The sequence below is a fragment of the Eupeodes corollae genome, chromosome 3, assembly GCF_945859685.1.
Source record: "Eupeodes corollae chromosome 3, idEupCoro1.1, whole genome shotgun sequence".
Lineage (NCBI taxonomy): Eukaryota > Metazoa > Arthropoda > Insecta > Diptera > Syrphidae > Eupeodes > Eupeodes corollae.
The window spans coordinates 83,629,407-83,653,786 of record NC_079149.1 but is presented as its reverse complement, the minus strand read 5'-3'; the positions used below and the strand labels follow the sequence as shown (position 1 = coordinate 83,653,786).

General features: G+C 33.5%; 1 protein-coding gene across 1 annotated transcript in view; it reads left to right on the top strand.

Moving 5' to 3' along the window:
- The first annotated feature begins 6,599 nt into the window (after positions 1-6,599).
- LOC129951901 (chondroitin sulfate proteoglycan 4) overlaps positions 6,600-24,380 on the top strand; it is a 32,055-nt gene continuing 14,274 nt past the window's right edge. Inside the window, exons 1-6 of the mRNA XM_056064259.1 lie at positions 6,600-6,752; positions 12,065-12,261; positions 12,326-12,556; positions 12,625-12,806; positions 12,872-13,454; positions 23,302-24,327. Of these exons, the coding sequence (XP_055920234.1) occupies positions 6,668-6,752; positions 12,065-12,261; positions 12,326-12,556; positions 12,625-12,806; positions 12,872-13,454; positions 23,302-24,327 (2,304 nt within the window). The 5' untranslated portion in view covers positions 6,600-6,667. The remainder of the gene's footprint in view (positions 6,753-12,064; positions 12,262-12,325; positions 12,557-12,624; positions 12,807-12,871; positions 13,455-23,301; positions 24,328-24,380) is intronic.

The window sequence follows — 24,380 nt, the reverse complement described above, 5'->3', positions numbered from 1 at the left end:
CATATTGTTATGCACTAAATGTCAACGCAAACATAAATTTCGTCAAGTAAAACAAAACATAATCCTCTTAGCACATTTATGTTAGACATTAGTATAATTTTATCATTATTTGAAATATCTGCCAAGAATTATGAAAAAACGGATTTTGAAGTGTCGGCCTTGTTGGAATATGAAGTAGAATTCCTCGAAGTTCTGTTTTTGTTTGTTTGTTTTAAAAAATTTCGTTTCTAGGAGTAATTTTACCGCTCCTATTTACAACTTTTAGTCGCATTACGTTTTTTTGCGACAGGAACCCATCTCCTAACTTAACCCCGAGACTGGTGGAATGGAGTCAGTTGACAGTTTTAAGAATATTGTTGAAGGTGTCGAAATTAATTAAAAGAATTGCAAACGATTATATTAAATTTGTTGAAACCTCAGCTAACAATTCAAAAACAAAACAAAATCTTTTTATGAAAGTCAAGAAAAATAACCCTAACTTTTAAGTCAAGTCTACTTCTATCAAAATGACAGTTGATCATATTTTGTTATTCAACTGAAATTTGAACTTCAATGATTTTTTTATTTTCTGACCAATTTTATTTAATGTTTTATAGGAAAGGGTTCCTCTTCAAATTGGAAAAGAAATAAGTAATATATTCTTCCAATACAAAACACAAATGTTGATTGACATGTAACTTGCCTGAGAAGTGTTTTGTAGACAATATTGTTTTTTTTTTTTAGTTTTTGTACGAAGAACTGAAGGTAGAAGTTAGTGAAGTAAAGTTCTGAGTTTAAAATGTATAACACTTGAAAAAGTAACTAGCTGCTTTGCTTAAAATGTGCGTTCAAAGAATACAGTTGAATGCAAATTAAGTCTCTTATGTTGTCTGAAACTGCCCATTGACGGCACTCTTATCAAAATCAGTCCCCAGGCTTAAGATTTAAGAATGAAAGTTGATATAACGATGTCATGTAATAATAGATAAATATTTAGTTTTGTAGAGGAATTAAGTACTTACAAATATGTTTTTATTTTATTTTGTGTTCTTAAGTATCATATTGAAACTAAATTTTGATGTTTGCTGTTTCGCAATGTTGTTCTGAAACATTGGTGCTTTGCAATGTTGAGGCGATTGGCCTTCTTCTAGAAGTCTATAATGATGCATTTTCTTTTCGTTCGGTGTCAACAAATTCTTTTTCAGTTATAGCACATTGTCGTCAATTGTTTTTTGGGTAATTGACTTCGAGTTTTTTTGGAAGCATTGATGGTGTGTAGAATCTCCAGTCGCGTTGATATGATTTTCATTCCACTATGAAATAAATATAATAAAATAAAATCCATTTTCGTTCCGTACAATTACCTCGTTGTCATTATCAAAATACACAGCTTAGCAAAGGAGCAGATTTAAAACACATCTAAGTTCACTTCGTCCTACACAAAACGTCAAAATATTAAAATTCGTGAAAAAATTCAAAATTGAAACGGTGTTGTTTTGTTAATTGCTGGTTCTTATTGTGTTCTAAAATTGTTTTTTTTTTTGCAAAAATGAAATATAATGGCAAACAAAATCAAGAAAAGAAATCCCAACTTTTCACTAAACGAGAAAACATTGCTTCTTCAATCAATTTATGAAGAAAGAGCAGTAATAGAGAACAAAAAAGCTGATGCCTCTACATGGAAGGAAAAGGAAAGTGCTTGGCGTCGTATTGAGCAAAATTTGAACAGCCAATCCGGAGCTTCTAGTTTTAGGAATAGCGAGTCTTTAAAAATGCTGTATGGAAACTACAAAGCCGAAACCCGGAAGGAAGCTGCTCAAAATTTTCTAGTGTGCAAACTGGTGGTGGGAACCCGATCAAACCGACAGACCCAATTTTTGAAATAGCTATCTCCATTATGAACCCAAAAACTGTTCATGGCTTTGAAAAACGAGTTCGACGGTAACAACCAAGTCAAAGAAAAACAAGGCCAAAATGTAAATTGTAAAACAACAATTCACTGCTTGCCTACTTGACTTCTTAACTATTTTTTAGATTGCAGAAAACTCGAACAACGACTGGATTGGCTACAAACCCTCTATGCTGAAGAAAACTGCTCATCCCAAATTAAGAACCCCACTTCATACCATTATTCACACCGATTTACAGGATCTCAATGAAGAAAGCAACTTTCCTGAAATTGAAAATGAAAATCCAACAACAGTTGTTTTGCCAAAAGATTTCAAAAAACAATTTGAAAGTAGTTCGCTAGAAGTGAATACACCATGGTTTACCAGAAGAAGACCCGTTGCCTCAAGTCTACCAAGCAACAAAATATCTGAACAGTATTCAGAATATTCTAAAATTAAAATAGAACTTGCCAAATTGCAGTACGATACTTTGAAAGAAGAAACTATTGCAAAAAAATATTAGATGAATATCGAGCATGACCTGAAGAGGAAATCCATGGAACTTGATATTGAAATAAGAATTGAGATTTTGAAAAAAATCAGAGAAGAAAACTGCACTGTCAAAGATGCTCAAAATATTTTAAATGAAATTGAAGTTTATTTTAATGAGATCACACGAGAAAAACTTTCTTAAAAAAATGTCCTTCGGAAATACAAACGTACCTTGATACATATTTTATACTGCATAATATGTACATTCATTTTAATCCTATATGATTATAATATGCATGTTAAAATTTGAGGAATTTGTTCTTAAATTATTTTGCTGAAGAATGTTCAATATCCATCTGTCCAGCGCTGATAACACGTTCTTGATCTTCATTACTGAAGTCTATGCTTTCAGGCGGATCATCGATTATATTATTGTGCCTCGATATATTGTGCAAAACACAGGTTGCAATAAATAATGGTTAATACAGTACTCAATTTCAAACGGGCACCGTAGGCCAAAATGGGAAATCTTCGTTTTAAAATGCCAAAAGCTTTTTCGATTACTACTCTCGAACGAATTTGAGACTAATTATACAACTGTTCAGCTGTGCCATGTGGGTTGAGCAGTGGCGTTATCAAATAAGGTTTTTGAGGATAAGCTGAATCACCTAATATTTTAAAGTACCTACCCTAAATAAAACAATCTGCGTATGAGCTAGACTCTCTTTCCAAAACGTTTCTTATTCTGCAACTATTAAAAATCGTAGCATCATGGCTTGATCCAGGCCACCTCGCCACCACATTGGTGAATATTATTTTAGCATTGCAAATTGCCTGAACGTTTATAGAAAAATAATTTTTTACTGTTTCGAAAAACTTTTGCATCAAACCCACCTTAACATACACCATATTCGTAATCCAAATTTTGATAAATAAAAAAAAGGCATTATTTACCAGGAGACTGGATTTTAACATGAGTGCCATCAGCATCAATGGCGCTTATAACATTTGGAAACGATGCTATTTCAAAAAAATCTTTTTCAGTTTTTAATATATCAGTTGTACTATCAGGAAATGTGATGTAGTCATTAGCAAGTCTAGCTATTGCTTTGGAAACTTTCAAAACTATCCTTGAAACTGTCGAAACATGTGATTTCCAGTTGCAAAAAACCGGAAGGCGACCAAAAGTTGGTTGATAGGAGCTATGGAGTTGTTTCTGAGAGCACAAATAAAATTCAATTTCTATACTTTTATTAAAATGACTGTACCTGTTTGAAGGGCATTTTAATAAGCTTGCTATTTTTTTTTTTAAAACAACTATGTTTATTTCTCTTGTTAAACGAAATCTTTTGTAAAGCGAGAGCACATCAAACGATGAAAAATTTTCATTTCTCTCGTATATTTGACGAGGAACTCCAAGTTCAACAATTTCAAGGATTTCAACGTCATCATCAAATATATCCAGGATTTCGAAGTCTATTTTATTTTGTTTTATTTTTTTTAAATCACTATTTATATAAGCTTACAAGAACGTCCAAAAATTGCTATAGGTAACGATTGATTCAATCATTTAAATAATTTATGCGACACTTCCTTTTACACATAAATTATGTTTGACTTAATGACTTTTATGTGTAGGTTTGAGTTTGGTGCAAAGCAATATGTGTCACTTAACCTTCATACGGTCCTCAAAGTTACTAACGTAAAAGATCTTCTGTTACTGTTTTTTCAAGATTTATGTCCGGTCGTGTTTGTCCGTAAAGTATTTGATTAAATAATACAAGTATGGTTAATAATTTAATTTTTTTTAAATATTTTAATGAACATATATCTTATTTAAGTTTATATTTTACGATTTTATTGAATTTAAAAAAAAGTATGTTTACATTTTAATCTTATTAGTATTCTAACAATTTTTTATTGAAGATTGAAAGATGAAAGTGTAATCAGTTATGACAATTTGTGCACTAAGTAATAGTTTTAGAATGTTCTTTACATATAAATTTATCGCAAATATCGCCTGTCTTATTATCCGTTTTTGGACATAACTGACATCGGCTTCTTTTTGTTGTTTTCTTTCTTGTATTGTTTTCCGTCTGAGTTGATAAAGAAGGTTGTGGATCGTTTTGAGATGCACCTCGTATTTTTTTTGCGATTTTAAGGGAAAAAGGGGCTCGAGGTAGAGTTTTTCGTTTTTGTATGTAAGGAGTAACAAGTTGCATACCCAGATTTTCCAAAAAGTAACGTCGCTTAGCAAGACAGTTTTCTTTCCAGGCATGGTTAGCCAATTTGAACAAAACAAAAGCACTGTAAGCTGATATATCCACCATGTTACAAAACACCACTTGGGGCCATAGAACACGATAGTAAGGTAGTATCCTTGGTAAAGGCAAAATTTGATGAAGAACTTTGTCGTCCTTTTAGGTTTACAGTTTCTGGTATCAATTCTGGTTTGTTCTTGCGTATTGTTCCAACCAGTGTAATCTGTTTCTGCAGCAATATTTGTCCCAGTTGATAAGACGTGAAAAAGTTATCGGTCGTTAGATTATGCCCCTTTAGGCCTACAACCAAATGAAGAACAACACGCATACCTTGATTTCATTCCAGTGTACTTCCAAGTTCTTTGCCTGTATAAGGTTGAATGTTCCAAGTATACTGTCGAAAAGGACATCTCCCTCTAAATGCTACCAGTTATTCATCTATTGTAACATTTTCGGATGGGTTATAAAGTTTCGACAAAATCCCAATGATTCCACAATTCTCGTATAGAAGCAAATTTGTCTAACAAACCTCGTTCACTTCGAGTTTCTCTGTTGTCGAACCTGATAACTTTTGATACTTTTTTGAATGTCTTCAGTGACATAGTTGCTGCAAATATTGGCCTTCCTTTTTGAGAGTCCCATAAACTTTCAGAGCTTTCATTATTCGATCGAAAAAAACCAGCAAGTAAAAGAAGTCCAATGAATGCAAACAAATCCGTCCTATCAATGTCAGTCCATGTTTGTAAAAGCGAATATCATACGTACCAAAGGAGGTGGAAAGAATAACTCGAAGCTTGAAATTTCTTCTGCTGTGATTCTTGAGGACGAATAACGTGTCAATCCTGGCAACAACTTTATAACGTTTTCCCTCGAGACTCTTCCAGCAATGTTTTCAAAGGGCTTTTTGGTGTATGTTATTAGGCCATTTTTTGACTTAATCATTTGGGCAAAAGCAGATGCAATTTCACCATCCGATGAATCAGCTTCCTCAGCAAGGTCTTCGAATTCCGAACATGATTCATCTTCATCCGAAACTCTAAAAGAAAATTCACTTTCACTATCACTCATTTTCAATAGGAAAAAATTAGTCAAACTTGCAAACATAATTTATGTGCTTGTGCTTTTCACTAATTGTCAAAAAACAATTCTATAAAAGCCCCGTTAGTAAAGCAATGTTAGTGCACAACAATAACTGAGAACAAATAAACAAAAAAAATCTAATTGACACTCGATTTATACAGTAGGGTCAATTTTGACCCGAGGTCCGCGAAAGTAAAAAAGTCTGTACGTCCTAAAATAACAAATATTAGCTAAATATGTATATTAGTTTTAAAACTTAAGAAAAAGCCATGAAACATCAAGTCCCTAAGAAATTTAATTTAAGAGAAATCTTTATTTTACTTCAAAAATGGTTCAAAAATGACCCGAGGACCCTATAAAGGTTAAGGGTTTATGTTGAACATAAACGCTAAAGTTTCGTATCAGCAAACGGGCCTAAGATACTGAAATAAACTTTTCAAAAAATTGATTTGAAGTTAGTTAGAATTGAAAAGCATTTATTTTGTAAGCCGAATCGAGCAATTTACATACATTTAAGCATCACATAAAACTTATGTTGAACTCAGCTATCTGTCAGATTCTTGTCTTATATTAGCAAATGGGCCTTAAACTCCTACATGTTATGTAATTCATGTATGTACCTAGGTATGTTAAATATGATTTGATTTTTTGTTTTCCAAGAAAATAGTTTATAAAATGAGAGAGTAGTTTTAAGAAGATCTTGTTTGTCAAGAACCTATTTTAAGCACAATTATCTATGCATTTTAAAGTGTAGTGTACTTGCTCTGCTTAAAACTGAAACTAATTATTATCTGTACCTGCAACGAATGCCTCCTCCCACACACTTTACACACAATTTGTAAAAATAAAATAATACAAATATTTATTTTGATGTTTCATTTATTTATGCAGTTGGCGCATGTTGCATAGTGCGGTGCGTAAATCGTATAGGGCTATGAATAAGACATCATCATCATCATCAACATCATGAACATCAACGTTGGGAATCAATTAATAATTTGTATGTTATTGGTCATCATATTAAATATCGGCTCAATAAATCCAATGAAAGGTGAGTTTTTTTTTCTATATTTTACTTCTTTTTTTTAAGTTGAATATACTCGTACATAGATACATAAGTATCTTTCTTTTATTTTGGCAACGTACCTATATTATAAATACATAATTAAGTAGGTTTTGAGTTTTTAGTTGATTGATTGATGTATGATTTAATTAGTTTTGTATAAAAGGGAATACATTGATTGACGTACGGTATAACTATTGTCTATGGAAAGATGCGGGTGCCCGCTTTATTATTGCAGTATTTCAATGAAGCTTATTGAGATCAGATTTATTTTTAAGTCGCATAAATATAACATGAGATTAAGAAAGTGTGTTAGTGTACTTAACCAAGAACGAAATATTGCCACATTGTTCATGTTCATTGCCGTCTTATCGCATGTTGGTGTTCAGATATAATTTCCAGATATGTTTTGATGAAACTTGTATTCCAGATATAAATTCACTGACATTCCCTTACAAATGAGGACTATAAAAAAGTGCAGGGTTGGAATCGGCTAAGGTGATTGTTGATAAATGACAATCAAAATCATCGAGTTTGATCTACGTAAGGTGATAGTCGAATTGATACTTAACAAACTGTCACAACAAAAATGTGATAGTCATTTTCTAACAAATATGTTTATTCCGAATAGAGCTACCAGACGCTTACACAAACTACTGGAAAATTTTCTTAGGTCACCTTGTTTCTTTAAAAAAACACATACCTCCGGCAAAGCTTACGAAAAAAGCAAGAAAAGCAAGAGCTTCATTCAAACAAAGCCTATTTGATACTTTTGCTTAGATATTTTATAAGAATCAATTTAAAATTTCACCAAGGCAACAATGAATTTTTACAATTTATTTGAATCTGAAATTGTTCAACCTAATTAAATTGAGTTGAATCAATTTTTTTAACTTCCCATAGGAAGTTATTGTAATGGGTCCGATTTGTCGAATTGAAAATGTTGACATTTCCTAGGGTCGAAATAAAAGATTTTTAGAAAGATGTCTGTGCGTGCGTGTGTACGTAAGTTCGTACGTTCGCGACGTTTTTTTCGTCGTCCATAACTCAAGGACCAGAAGAGATATCGACTTCAATTAAATTTTGTTATACAGATAATAATGCAGAAAGATGCAGAGAGGGCTCTCAATGAAATTGCTGGTGCTTTTTTTACCATAGCAGTTTAAAAAAAAGGTGAAAATGTAGGTTAACCCTAAATATATCACGAACCAATGACGCTAGAGACTTGAATTAAATTTTATATTATATATTGTAACGTGATACCAAACCAGTATATTTTTGGAAAAAAATACAACTAACGGTTTTTTTATAAATCAATAAAAAAAAACTGAAACAAAATGTTTCACCTCGAAAATTTTATGATTAAAAAATAATTTCATCTCCAAAACAATTTTTTGCAATGCAAAATAACGTTTTCAATATTTAGTAAAATTTTGAGAAAAATCGAATTGACAGTTTTTCTTACAAAAAATAAAAACTTAAAAGAAGATTTAACAATGGTTGGTAAACATTGATTTTCGACACAAATATCTTTCTAAAAGTTTGGGATTATGACTTCCAACTAATTTTACTTATAAGGAATATTTTTGTCAACATTCGGAAAAATGTTGAGAAAAATCGAATCGACAGTTTTTTTTTACCTAACCTAAACCTAAACAAAAAAATAAATAAAAGTTGGTAAAAACTAAATTTTCACTCAAATATCTTTTCAAAACTTTGTGATATTGAATTTAAACTACTGTTATCTTCAAAAATTATTGTTGTCAGCATTCAGTAAGGTTATGCGAAAAAACAGATTGACAGTTTTTTTTTACAAAAAATAAAAACAAACAAAAAAATTAATAAAAGTTGTTAAAAATTGATTTATCTTTATCTTGATTGATATCTTTTTTATAATTTTGAGATATTGGCTTTTAACTACTTTTATATAAAAAAAAAATGTTATCAACATCCAGTAAAATTTGGCAAACAATCTAATTAATAGTTTTCTTACAAAGAATAAATATTTAAGAATAATTCAGCTGACAACTTTTTTAACCCAAAACGAAAGCCTACAAACTTTTAAGCAAGACAAATAGACAGACGGGATGGGAAGTTATCAGTGTGGGTCGCATCCAAGAATCTTTTTATAACAAGCTTTTATTGTTAAGAATTTGTACACATATTCTTAGTCCATATTTTGTTCCACATGTAGTTTTTTAGAAAATGTCTTCCAGGACAGAACTAAACAGATGTGAAAGCGGATCTAATCGTCTTACTCTTTTTGTTAAATTTGAGTCCTATATACTTTGTTTTTATTCGTGCTGTGTTATTTTTATATATGTTTTTAATCGTTTCTCCTATATTTGGACTATATCATTTCGTGTTCAACGGTTTTACTATAGTCAATAAATAGAAAATAAACCGCCAGTCTATTTAAGGTAAGGTTGGGTTAAAGTGGATGGCAGTGATGGAGTAGGATGCACTTATTGTGATACCACAATGCTCATTGTCTCATTGTCTTCAATTCCTACAAAAGCTTTATGAGCCAATTCAGAACATTTCGAGCACTTATTGCAACCATTAGTTATTCTGGATTGGATGTTTTTGGCGGAAGATAGACTTGCAATCGTCATCGTCATCTACATTGCATTCATCCTTATTCACCTTTTTGGTTTCAATTCTTTTAGGTATCTACATAACTATTTTGGGCACTTTTATAATGTCTCTTGCACTATTCGCTTAGATGATTTAGAAGTTGGAAGAGCTTTCAGCATTGATTTGTACAGTTTTTTTCTTTTTTTATATTATACGCGCACTCAATTTGATATGAATACCCTTATAATGATTAATCACAGTGCGAGCAATTAGGAAGGGAGGATAGGATTAGAAAGGAGATATCGGTGCACATTGAGTGGGAAACATTGAGTCTGGTAAGGCATTCCACATTCGTGTGGTGCGACTAAAAAAAGAATCTCTGTACTTTACAGTACGTCCGAAATTGGGCTCAAGGGTAAACTGATGAGCATTCCTAGAAGAACGGGTATTACGTTTGAATTGTTTAAGATATGGGAATTGTACTCGAGTTTCGGACGAATAAAGGCTTTAAAGATTATAGCCAGATCAGTAGGAGTAAAAAACTTCTTGCACCTTCGAAGAAAATCTAAACACTTAGCAGCATTTTTGGCGATGTCAAATATGTGATCACTCCACAACAAGTGGTTTGTAATGCACATACCTAGGCCTGAAAGCTGTTCGGTCTCCTAGATGCAAGTACCACTAATGGATAGTGGCATTGGGGGAAGGTTACGCTTTTGTGACAGTAGACACATTGAGTTTTCGAAGCATTAAATTCTACACAGTTTTTGATTCCCCATTAGACAATGCTGTCAAGATCGGAAATGAGCTTATCATACGCTGCCATTGGTAGTCCACATCCGAAGAACAAGGATGAAAAACTTAAAACGAATATGAGAAGCTGAGCGAAACAATTAAGTGGATTAGAATTTTCAGACAAAATATCATAAAATAAGTAAAAATGTCGGAGACAAAACGGAGCCCTGGGGCGCACCAGCGTTTATTTTGTGGATATCAGATTTGAACCCGTTCAATACTACTGGAATTGAATGGTCCAAAAGGTAATTTCTAACCCAACGAAGAAGCAATTCATCAATACCAAATGCGCGCATTTTTGATAAGAAAGCTTGGTTCCAAACTCTATCAAATGCCTTTGAAATATCAATTGCAATAATCTTACTTTCTCCAAAACGATTTAAAGATTTGTTCCACTTCTCGGGTAGATAAACCATGAGATCACCAGTTAACTTTTTTACAATTGTAGCTTTTTCTCGTTATGCTTTTCTCTAAGTAACCAGCCTCTTTCTAATAGGAATTTTGACACGATCTTTTGTTAAAGATAAAATAAAAGAGTTGACGTAAATGTTTAGCACTGGAAGTTGTTGTAAATGGTTGGTTATTGGTTTCAGGTACTGGTTTAATGGAACCGTTTCCCCTATTGAAGCATGATTCTCAGATAATGGCCTGTTGGCCAGATAAATTGAACATCCAGTCAAAACACCGCTGTTGAGGGGATAAATTCCATTCTTTTTGAAACTGTTTACTGCGGTTTGAATGACAACAGACTTTATATATGCAATTCCAAATACCTCAGGGGATTTGACAATACGTAACCATTAACGATGAACAATATTTACTCAATTCCTTTTTCTGCCTTGCTGTAAGACTTACTTACTTTAGGGGGTACTACAGTCCTGTGTGAAATAGGGCCTCATCCAACAAATTTCTCCATCTAGCTCGGCCCCTAGCGAGGACACTTTCCTCTCTTCCTCTACTGCGCTTCCCTGTGGGTGTGGATTCAAAAACTTTCCGGGCCGGAGCATTGGCTTCCATGCGCTCTACGACTTGCTGTTAAGCAGTCTTAAAAGGATATACAAGGCTCTTGTTGTCACGTGTATACATTAAAAGCGTTGTTCTTGAATTTTATTTAACAAGCTGACTCTACTTTCTCCTTATAGCTAGACGCATGAAATTTCTACAAAAAAACATTAAATTTTCAGTAAAACAAAGCTACAGTAATGGAAAGACCGTTATGTTTTTATTTGTTAAAAAGTTTAGTTTGTTTAAAAGTAGGGTTGCTAAAAATCGTTATAATTACAAAAAATTGTATTTTATTGAATCTTTCCTCAAGCTTAGATGAACTAGTGTAATTAATTTATGGAGTAAAAAATAGTTACATGGAGACGTAGAATCTTGATCTATACCTATAAGCTCCTTTTCAATACACCTATACTCGCAAATCATTGGTTGACATTCTCAGCCGAATCATTTAAATATCGGGGAAATTTTAAATCCATGCAGTCAAATTAGCTTGGTGTGACCCGGTGCCAGATATTTGTTCATTTGTGGCTTTGAATGCCAAATTAATGATAAAAAAAATGTTTTAGAGACAGTCTCCTTTTAGAGCTTAAACGTCCCGAAAAACGAACCGGACCCTTTGACCCTTGAACATCATAACAAGAAGTAAAAGAATTATTTTTCTACATTGAATATCATGAACGTTCATAAAAAGAAAAAATATTAGTCAATGTAGATTGCTTAGAAGGAAAAATGTTTGCATCCTTCTTTTGAATATGAACAAAAAGGACTTGGGATGGAATACATTGATGTTACTTTTTATACAAAACCTATCTAAAACGTTCAACGTTTTTTATTTTTAAATCATTAATTACACAAACAGTTAATTATAAGATGTTTAAATAAGTTTTTAAAATTGGTCCTTAATGAAATTTTCTATTTTGTAGTTTCATTTTATGGAGATGGATATATTACCATGCCGCTGCAGGAAGCAAAAATGTCGACCAACATTCGCATAAAATTTCGAACTCAACAAGAGAATGCATTCCTCTTTTTAGCTGACGGAAGAACTGACTATTGTCTAATTCGTTTGGATGGAGGCATCATAAATTTTACTTTCAAAATTGATAGAGATGTCATACAGGTACGCAATTATTTATTTATTAATAATTTAAATAATTTATACATTTTTTTACCAATAAATGTAGTTGATTTCACCAAAAAAACAAAAACTAAATGATTTGGAGTGGCATGACATAGCCATCCAAAGATACGATAGCAACATAACTCTTCAAGTAGATGCAAGTATTATTCGAAAATCTTTAAGGAACGGGCTATCGGCTTTCAATGTCCATTACGGAACATATTTGGGTGGAGTTGGTGAGTTCAGAGCTGAATATGTTAAGGATGTTAACAATTTTCGAGGTTGTATATCTGATGTGAGTAAGTTTTTTGTTTAAGTTGAGAAAAATTAAAAATCCGATTAATTTATTTTTATTTAATTAAGGTCTTCTATAATAACATAAATATAATCAAACGAGCAAAAGAACGTATTAGTCATACAACGAGTATTGGAGTATCGTGGACATGCAGTAGTGAGTTCGACGCGGGAGCCATTGAGCCCATAAGCTTTTTAAATGATGATTCGTTTGGACTTCTAGTAAAGGAAAACAATCCAACTGCAGAATCGTGAGAAAGTGCCATTAAAAGGTCTCAAAATGTTGCTAACCATGTTTACAATTATTCTATTTAAGGATTCTTTTTGAACTTCGCACCATAGAACCATCGGGTTTGGTATTTTTCAACGGAGGCTATGATTTTATCCTCGTTGAAATTCAAGACGGTGTTCTTCATCTTATTTTCAACAAGGGCGGGACAATACTCAAACTAACTTCCAATAACAAGGTATCGGATGGTGAATGGCACCAAGTTGAAATACTTTATGATGACGTTGAAGTTAAATTTGTGGTTGATAAAATTGCTTCCATGGAGAATATTGCGAACCTTTCTAATAGTACAATACAGTTGGAAAAAAGTTTCTTTGTTGGAGGTGTTCCGGAAAAAATGCGTAGAAAACTTTCGAGTGAAGGTCTTAAAGTCAATGACCAAAGTTTGAAGGGATGTTTACGTGCTATTGTAGTTAACGACTATACCTTGGGATTTCCTCAAATGCGAGCCAGCAATAAATTGTCGGTGGATTGTGTTTGGAAGTATCCTTGTATTGAAGAACAACCTTGCTTACTCAGTGGCGTGTGTAATCAGTGGAGTGTTGATGAATTTATTTGTTACTGCGATCAGGCGTATTGCATCAAGGCTGATTATCAAGGTCCTTTCAAGGTAAGGTTTTTAATTGTTAAATGTATATATTGTTATGACATTTAATATCTTCTATAATCATGAAAAGTGTTTTTCCCAGCCTTATACGGAGTAATTTAATGCAGTTTTCTCTTGTAAGGTTTTAACTGTAGGGAGTGCGCTTGTGGTGATTTTCGTATATTCGCAAGAAAGTTTGACTTCTTTCCCACAAAGTGGCAAAGTTTCCTTAGCTGCGGTGTCAGCATCTTGGTTGCCCCTGATGCCTACATGTCCAGGTACCCAAACCAAGCAAGTATCTTTGGAAGATTATAAGAGACTTCTCACGTTTTCTATACGAACTTTCTATAAGTTCGGAAATATAGCTTCCAGATGAATCAGAAGAAGTCCTTTGCAGATTATTTTTGAATTTTCATTTGATTTTAATTCCACTACTGCATTAGAGGAGTTTGGATCCTTAAACGAACCATCTGTTTAGAAAATACGATCGGCTTTTTTTATCAGCGATCATCTGACTATGAAATCTTTTAAATTGTTGATATGGTGTATTGTTTTTTGTATGCCTTGCTAAGGAAGTGCATAAAGAGCAAATCTTGTTTCCAAGGTGGAGGAGGAATCTGAACTACCTCGTCTCTTGTTGTTTGGGAAAAAAGAAGAGGAAACCCTGGCTCTGATAAAAAGGACGTTATCTTATTTATTACAGAGCTGGTACCCTTACGAGGCTTTCCTATGCTAAGCGATTCCTTCGTAGCCTTGTGTAAAGGGTGCAAGAGATTCCCCAGAGAGAGATTCTTAGCAAAGAGTTCAAATGGTAGATAACCATCTCTCTTCGAAGTGCTAATAACATGTTGAAGAGAACAATCTATTTAGGTCTTAGCTAGTCGGATGGCGGTTTCTGTATGGGGCCTTTTCGTTTGGAGCAGATCATTTTAAGGGCATTGTTGCATAGTTTAAGTTGATTCGTTGCTTTTTTTATTTGAGAATTCTATTTGAAATTTCCAGAAAAAAGTATGCGGAGTATCCTAAGTTTTCTCTTAAGTGGAATTTAAGTATTTCGCAGGAAAAGAGGTGAACAGGAGCACTTTCTCTTTCTGTAAATGTGAATAGCTTCGATCTTACTTGGTGGAACAGAAGCTCCACTTTCTTGTGGCCATTGATGAGTTGCTAAGTCTTCCAAAAGTTGTTTCACATGGTTTGGGTCTCCAGATTTTTTACACCTGGAATAGACTTTGACTTTATGATTAATTTTTATTGTGTTTGGAACAAAGTTTTTCTTAATTTACTACCTATAATTTGACTAGTAAATTAATAAATCAATGCACTATATATCAGAAACAAATGTGTAATTTAAGACTCCATCAATATATACAAATCATTTACATTCTTTTGTTTGTTTTTTTGTAAATGCTATTGAAAATAAAAGTAAAGAAGCTATATATGGTTTGGAAGCTTGTCAAACGTTAAGACTATTTTCTTGTTTAATTCTAATAACACCAAACATGATTTTCAACCATATCTTATTTCAAATCCAAAGAGACCCAAATCAACACCCGATTTTTCTATACGCAATATAATGATCCCTTAAACGTACCCATTGTCTATTGAAAAATGCAATTGAAAAAAGCTTAAATGCGTCTGGCAAGCAGAAAGATGAAAGTAAGAGTCTTGGACGCACTTTTATATAATCAGGGGATTTTTTGATGTATCACTCATGTGGTTATCATTTCGATCTCAAACTCGGAATAATGATAAAAAACCAGCCAGATGTTTAAATTTGATGTAATGGTGCGTACGCATTCACAACAAGGAATTTTGGTTCTAACTCCACTTCTAAAATTTGCTACTGGCTCCAGGTCTATGACCTTTTAAAAATATCTTTTTAAGATTGCAAACATCATGTACTATTTTGAAAAACTGTGTTATTCATCTGTCGTTTCCTTTGTCCATTCTTTTTAATTTCTTAATATCTTCTTGTGTGTTTAAATCGATTTGGAAAAGTTCCGAAGTTAAATATTATCGATCTATTGCTAGAATTAATATTATTCCTAAACTCTTTGGGGTATATTAATAGTCATATTTTAAACCTTACTCTTTTTAAACTGTAGTCTAAATTTAACATCTATGTAGGTTAGGCACGGCGGCTATTCATAAAAGATTCGGCAGCTCTGTTTAGTTAGAAACAGGTTTCACGCATATTCTACTACAATTTCATTTAAACCTGAAAAAACGTCTTGAAGAGTGGAAACAAAACTAAACGCGTTAGCTATAGAGCCAAAGTCTTTGAAATCGTTGAAATTATTCTGCTTGTTGTTAGTTAAGAAATTTCATGAAAGTCGACTGTGTACCGAAAAATCTTAGCGCTGGCGATGTTAAGACTTGGAAACACACAGATATTGATAAACCTTTTATTGATTTTTGATCTTCAATATTTAGAAGGTCATTATCATAAATTTGGCATTTTTTTCATCGAATTCAAACAAATCGTCGTCATCTATTTTAAAGGGGTCGGTTAAAGTAGAGCTTAAAATGTTGATAGATTCTTAGGTCTATTGACATTTTAATGTAAGTTTTTATATTTTGAAATAAAACGTCTCGCAAAGTATTTTAATAAATTAATTTGTTTATTTTTAACGCTTTATAGAATTAATAACAGCTTAAACAGAGGGTCTGTTGAGTATATTTTTGGGCTCTAGGCGATTATTTAAAAATGGGCTTAAATTGTTTATGAATAACATAAACTGAAGTTTAGTTTAAAAAAGAAAAAATAGAACTTTTCAAAGAACTTTGAGTTTATTATTTGTATTGTAAATCGCTATCTTTTTATTTTGAATTTATGATCATTCCAAATCAGCACGGTTTTACTAAGGGGAGTTCTACCGTCACTTTTAAATGGCTTCGATTCAAACAAGTTCAAAGTTAACTCTGTACTTCCACAAGGTAGTCATTTAGGCCCTATTTTCTTTATTTTATTTATTAAGAATTTATCGTCTGTGTTGAAGCACATTGTCAGTACTTTTTTTTGAGTGATGTGTTTGTACTGTCTGCCTCTTAACCTTGAAAAATATAAAACTATGAGCTTTCCGAGAATGTTTTCTGTAACCTCTTTTAATTATATGTTTGACGAGTATCATTATTTCGTGTTAATAAAATGTATGTCTTTGTTGTGTTTTTCGATGAAAAATCGAAATTTAATACGCTTGTCAGTTCTGGGTACCAAATTATTCCTGTCATAAATCCAGAAGAGAACCTAGTTTCTGAGATCGGGGCTGAGGGGTAAGGATGGGCTAATTCCTACGATCTTCCATTTTAGCAGAACAGATATGTACAACTTATTAAAATGCCAAGTCTTGAAAGCAGACGTGCTTATTAATGTTTCGTGTGTATTGTTTAATTAATAAATGGAAATATTGACTATTTGCACCTTATGTTAGGTATCAACTTTAATATTCCCCAAAGAAAATTGAGGAATTTAACTGATTTCAAAATTGTCGGACTTATTTATTTACAATGATCCCCTTTGAGTAGCTTGTTTAATGTTTATTTAATTACCCTAATTTCAAATAGTAATACCCGTAGCGTGATGGTTAGTGCGTTGTACTGTACTGGATCTTTTGCTGTACGACACCAGACTAACAGTTACAGACAAAGTGGGTAACCACCCTCGAAAGTTCTTACAAAGACAGCCGAGTACGACAGTGATCAGAAATTGACCAACATTTACAACAAATGGACGAAACAATAAAACGAACGATGGAACGGACAATCCCAAAGTACAAAGAACGGGACCAAATGGACACTTACAGAAACGCGACTATTGACGCGCTGCGTAGGCCCAAAAACATCTACAGACGACTTACAGACCCACGCAAATTGGAGGCTAGGACACTGAAGTCGTCAATAAAAATATCAATCTGTTGATTAAGGATAACTAAAGATTATCAATGTAATGAGAACAACTTTATCTTGATGACAACTCCTTTATTAGACTCCAACTCAATGACTGACTCCTTACTTACATACTACAACTAAGCTGAGCTAGGTATGTCTATATACTTTAAGTACAGTGAGTATAACACTACATCTCCCTTTCTAGGTTTGTTTATACATTTTAATTCATTTCTTTTATATAACATCACTTGTCATTTGTAATATTTCATTTTTTAAATTATACAGCAAAATAATAGTTTTATAATTAGGTAATTCAATTTTGTGTAACTTTCTTTCTCTTCTATCCTCTGAATTTTTAAATTCAAGCTTATAATAATTGTTTTATGAATTAAAAGTGAAAAAATAAAAAAAAATATTTAGTAACAAAGAATGAATGAATAGGATTTATAATTAATTATGTAATTCATTTATCTAATCTTAATTTAGGAAATTGATACTTCAAATATTATACTGTTTTTGTTATAATTTATAGAAATTAGATTGTTTTTTTCATTTTCTTTCAATTAAATAAAATTTTTACAATCTTGTCATTAAAGAAACATTTTCTTTTTTTTTATAATTTATAGATATTTCAATTTAGTACAATGTTTGGAATAAGTTTCTAAGCAAACTTCCAATCTGATTGAGCTTATTAGTGATTTATGCGCGCGATCTTATATACTTTGAGTTTCGGCGAAGGATTCTACCACTTTGCAGCTGTATCAAATATGATCTTGGGAGCGAATGTTTTTCTTTGATTATTCCCGCGAGCCAAAATTTTCCTTCCTGCATCCAAACTTTCTGTTTTACTTGGAATGGGGATCTTTCTTTTGCGCCGCGGTCATGATAGTGCTTATTTTTAAGATTTTTGCTGTTAAGAACAGGTAGTAGTTCGTTACAAATACCACTATTCTTGTAGAGTTTATGATCCCCGGCAGCAGTGTACGAGTTTGTCTGCCCATTAACACTTGAGTTGGTGTCAATTTAGAATTTTTAATTGGTGTATTTCTGTACTCGAGCAGGACTAACCATAGATTAGTTTTTGATTCTAAGGATTTGCGAAGAAGATTTTTTGCAATATGAACGCACTTTTCACTAAACCCATTGGATTTGGCATATTTAGGACTACTTGTGATTAGTTCAATATCAAACTTTTCAGTAAAGGCTTTAAATTCCAATGAATTAAAAGGCATATTATCTGCCACTATTTGTCTTGGGATACCATGAATCGAAAACACAGTCTCTAGTTTACCTATGATTGCTTTTGCTGTTTTACTATTCAGCGGTAAAACGTCAATATACTTAGACAAAAAGTCACCTATGACGAGGTATGATTTACTGTCATATTCCATTATGTCCATACCAATTCTCTGATATGGCCCCTCTGGTAATTCATGGTTTATAAGCGGTTCTTTGATGTTGCTCGACCTATATTTTTGGCAAATCCTACACGATGCAACTAATTTTTCGATTCCTTGGTTCAAGGTTGGCCAATAGACTAAAGAACGTGCTCTTGCTTTTGTTTTTTCTATTCCAAGATGTGAAAGGTGTAGAGTTTGTAGGACTGAATCTCTTAATTCTTTGGGTATAAATATTCTATCAGTATAGAAAACTAAACCATCATCTAAAAATAGATCGTCCTTCAAACTCCAAAAACATTTCAAATTTTCCGGCATTTTGCTTTTATCTTTTGGCCACCCTTTACATAAATATTCCTTGATTCTTTTCAGTACTATGTCTTCATCTGTTTTTCTTCTATAAAAATCTCTTTTGGCGTTACTAATGTTAACCGTATGTATTAACTCATTTAAACCTTTAATATTGTTTTTATCGAATTTTACTGAACAGCTATTTCTTGATAATAGATCAGCTAACACCATTCGACTACCTGGCATATATTCTAAATCTAAATTGTATTTTTCTAACTTAAGTTTCATGCGTTGTAGTCGAGGAGAGGGTATTTTACTATACTCTTTATTGATGATCCCTAAAAGTGGTTTATGATCAGTGACAATCTGAATTTGCCTTCCATAGATAAATGAGTGCCATTTGCTGCAAGCAAACACAATTGCTAGCAACTCTCTTTCAATGTTTGCATATTGTTTTTCTGTATCCGTAAGGCTACATGAAGCAAAGGATACTGGCCTATTATTCTGCATTAAACAGGCTCCTAAACCAGAAAGTGAAGCATCCGTTTGAATAGTAATTTTTTCATTTGGATCAAATGATTTAAGAATTGGAGCTCTAAGTATCGAGTTTTTAATTCTTTGGAGGCATATGTCATGTGCCTCGGACCACTGAAAGCAAATATTCTTTTTTAGTAATTCTCTTAGCGGGTTAGACAACTCAGATAGGTTGGGAACATATTCTCTTACATAGTTTATAAATCCTAATAATTTTTGTAACTCAGTCTTACTGGTTGGTGGCTTAAGCTCTTGAATTGATTTTATTCTGTCATCGTCTAATGCTATTCCATTTTCGCTTATTAAGTGCCCTAAAAACTTTATTTGCTTTTGTTTGTATTGAACTTTTTCTTTGTTAAATGTTATATTTCTTTCCAACGCTCGATTTAAAACCATTTGAACTGTTCTGTCGTGGTCTTCGACAGTTCTCGTGGCTATTGCTATGTCATCTATATAAATATAAACATTCGGAATATCACTAAAATTTTTTTCATTGATTTGTTGAAATGCTTCTGCAGCTATTTTAATACCTAGTGGCAATTTAATGTACCGATAAAGGCCAAATGGAGTACTGAAAGTACAAATTTTCTTCGAATCCTCATCCAATTCGATTTGATGAAATCCGTCCTTTATATCGAACACAGAGAAGAATTTCTTATTAGCAAAGTTTGATTTTATATTTTCAAAAGACGGAATTTCGTGAAAGTGCTGAATAATTGCTTCGTTTAGATGCTTTGGGTCGAGACAGATCCTCAGTTTATTCGGTTTTTCAACAATTACAATGTTAGATATCCATTCACTCGAGGTGAAACATGGTTCTATTATTGCTAGTTTACATAACCTATCGAACTCTTGTTTCAACTTATCTTTTATAGCGAGGGGAACGCGTCTTGATGGTTTCGCTACAGGTGTGGCGTCTTTTTTTATACCTATGTGAAAATTTTTATAACAACACCCTAATCCAGTGAAAACTTTTTCGTACCTATTTAAGAGGTTATTTTTTTCTGTAAGCATGCTTTCTGTATCATATTTAATCTCATTGTTTTTTATTTCATTTATTCTTTTAACTAGTTGTAACTTCATGCAACTTTCTAGACCTAAAAGAGGTATTCTGTCCTCATCAACCACATAAAATTCCACACTTCTGTTAGCAACTAAGCACTCTAAATTGGCTATCCCTAGCGATTTGATCTCCGTTCCATTATAAGCAGACAGTTTGGCTGCATTTTTAATCAAATTTATGTTTTTCAATCCATTTAAATATTTTACTGGCAATATATTAACCATGGCTCCCGTATCTAATTTGAATTTTATATTAATGTTTTGTACCTTTATGTTTTCTAGCCAGGTACCCGAAATATTTTCTTGGTTCATGATACTGTCAATAAAAAAATCATCGTTTGATTCATTTACCTCGTTATCTTCTACATGAACTTCCCGAACCGGTTTATTTTTACAAACAACTGCAAAGTGATTTAATCCGTTGCACAAAGTACATCTCTTTCTGAATGCTGGGCAAGACCTTTTGCCATGTGTTTTACCGCACTTCGTGCAATCAAATTGGAGGTCCGATACATGTGGTGATCTATAATCATGAGGAGAAGAGTTTTTATGATTAATTTTGTTGTTAGTATTGTTATATTTTTGTTCGTTCTGATGATACGTCCCCTGCTTTTTAACTGCGTCTATCGATGCATCTGTCCTGGTGTTCATCTGCTCTATCTGTTTGTTTGTTACTTCGGCGCAACGAGCCATCTCTATTGCCTTTTCTAGCGTTAATCCATCCGTCTCCAGATATCGTTTTTGTAATTTTTTGTCATTAATTCCCAGTACGATTCGGTCTCTTACCATTCTATATACGTGCCATTCTAAGCTGAGCTAGGTATGTCTATATACTTTAAGTACAGTGAGTATAACACTACAATCAACTAACAAGTACTGGGACCGCAAGATCCAGTCATTTAATTCCAGTGACCCAAGTATGTTCCCCAAAATCAACAAAATATTCAGGAAAAAAGAACTATAGTGACCTTCCGTGTCTGAAAATCCAAAGAACTGAAGAGAACAGAGACGTGAGAGAAGCCATCTTTGACGATGACTATTTAATATAATTGAAGATCCGAAGGAAAAAGTGGAGGCGGAAGCAGCTGCTTTCCAGCATGTGTACAGGGTGAATGTTAGCATTCACCCTAACCACGACCTGGAAAACAGAGCCCTACTTAATCACTTTTACCTCTGTAATGATATCACACAATGGCGATCTGAGAACCGCGGTTTCATGCGATTCAATGACTATTCCTTAGCAAATGCCATAATCGCCGAGCAAACGGGAGCAAGTCCCTTGTTGGTAACGAAGGTTGAGCTTCAGCTCGTCTTCAATTCAATAAAAAAATAAAATGTCAAGTATGGTATATCCAACGTTGTACAAAGACGTTTACCGATGGAGGCAATTGGCATTTACACTAAACTCTTCAATAATGCACTGAATAATGCATATTATCCAGTGCATTGGAAGACTGCTGTGCTTCATCCTCTCCCAAAAACGGGAAAGGACAACTGCAACCCGTCAAATCTTCGGTCGATAAGTCTTCTTCCGAGCATCAGCAAAGTTTTCGAAAAGATCATTAATAGGGCTCTGACTAAGTGGGCTGCGGACAACAAAATAATTCCGGATACACAGTTCGGGTTCAAGGCGGGTCATGACACAATTCATGCTGCGTCTAAACTCGTTTCTGATATCCAATGGCATAAATCAAAACAACAATGCACAGGTGCTGTTCTGGTTGATTTGGAAAAGGCCTTTGACACCGTATGGTTAGAGTGTCTTTACCTAAAACTGAGCAGGCTTGGCATTAGCAAGCCATTGTTGTATATACTATATGATATGCTTAACGGTAGAAAGTTTGTTGTCAAAAGTGGCAATGTAACTTCTACCACAACATTCTCAATTAAAAATGGTCTTCAACAGGGAGGGGTGAATTCGCCGATTCTCTTCAGCATTTACACCAGCGATCTGATAGGTAGTCTTACAAAGGCAATTGCGTACGCCGACGATATAACTGCGTACAGAACGGTGCGAAAGGTTAATGCTATTAGAGTTCTCTTGCAGCATGATTTCGACAAGATTTAGCGATATTGCGATGACTGGAAACTGAAAATAAACATCCAGAAGTCGGAGACAATTCTGTTCCGGACTCCGTTGGCTAAGGCCAAGAGGGACACGCGCAAAAATTGGGGCAAGATGGTCATCGTTGATCTTCACGGGCAGCCATGAATTTTTGTCTAGTTTTAAGATAGGTTTAAGATAGGTTTAATAAAAATGAATTGAAAAAAAAGAAAAAAAAGTGCGTTTGACTGTCATGCAAGGGGTCTTGGGTACAACCCCTTCCTGTACCACCTAACTTGTTTCACGTGTACTGCCTCTTGCGGGAAAATAGCAAATCCGCCAAGATTTATTCTTGTCATGAAAAGTGCTTTCTCAAATTAGCAGTTCGAGTTCGGCATATAAACTGTAGTTCCCTTTCATCTCTGACAACATTATTCGCACTCAGGAATGGTTAAGAGTTGTAAGTCGGTAGGCACTGGTTCTTCATGCGCTGTTGCACCACCTATTATATAAACATTTATCCTTTATTTTACTATTTCACAGGGACACATGCTGTGTCCCAATATTTTGTGTGTTTTTTTTTAATTTAAAAAAATATTATACTTAAAATGCAAACATGTTTTTAAATAATTATTATTACTTTCATTTTTTTTAGATTTTCGCAGAATCCAGTACGGAAACTGAACTTCTCAATATTTCACCATTACAACTTCTAGAAGGAGGAACAATATTCATAACATCGCTAAATATTGATCTCCTAATCGAACTTAAGAGACAAGATATTCCTGACCTAACCGTCAGATTCATAATTGTACATCAACCTAAATACGGCACGATCTTACATTTCTCCAGAGACAAAAATAATTTTGTTCCTGTTGTTTCTTTTGGTCTAGACGATTTGAGCACCGATAAATTGAAATACGTTCACAATGGAGCAGAAAGCTTCAACGATCATGCAACAATCGATATGCAAATCGATGGTCCACCACATAAAGTACCAGATTACATTTTGGGGAAACATCGTTTTCTTTTGCATGCTAACGTTACGCCGGTCAATGATCCTCCACAATTACGAATTCCAAGAAATAAAATTCTACGACTGATTGAGGGCATTGAAAGAGTATTGGATGCTGATTTATTTTCGATTGAAGACCCAGACAGTCCCCCAAATGCTTTGATTTACTCTATCCTACCAACAAAAGTTCCAAAAGAAAATGAAGGACGTTTCGAGGTCGATGGGAAACCTACTGAAACTTTTTCCCAAAAAGATATTGATATGGGAAGAGTGACTTACTTATATAATACGACAACAACAGAAACGTTTTCTTACAATATCAAGCTTCAAGTCTCTGACGGAATTGAGACTAGCGACACGGTTAATCTTCCTGTTTCTGTCCATCCATTGGAATTGAGACTTGTTAACAATACGGGACTTATAATGATTCATAAATCGTTTCTTTTTTTGACTCCATACAATCTCTCAATCGTCACTAATTCCGGGGAAGATAATATTGATATCAGATACGATATTGTTAAAAGACCACAATATGGAGCTATTCAACGGTTGCGACAAGTCGATTCTTCATGGGTGAATGTGGAATGGTTTAGCGATAGTCAATTGCTGCTCAGTCATGTACGATATGTTCATAATATTGGTACTCCGTGGCAGGATGTCTTCAAGGTAATATTTTATTTATGATGCATGCGTCCTACGTGTTCCCAATATACTATGTT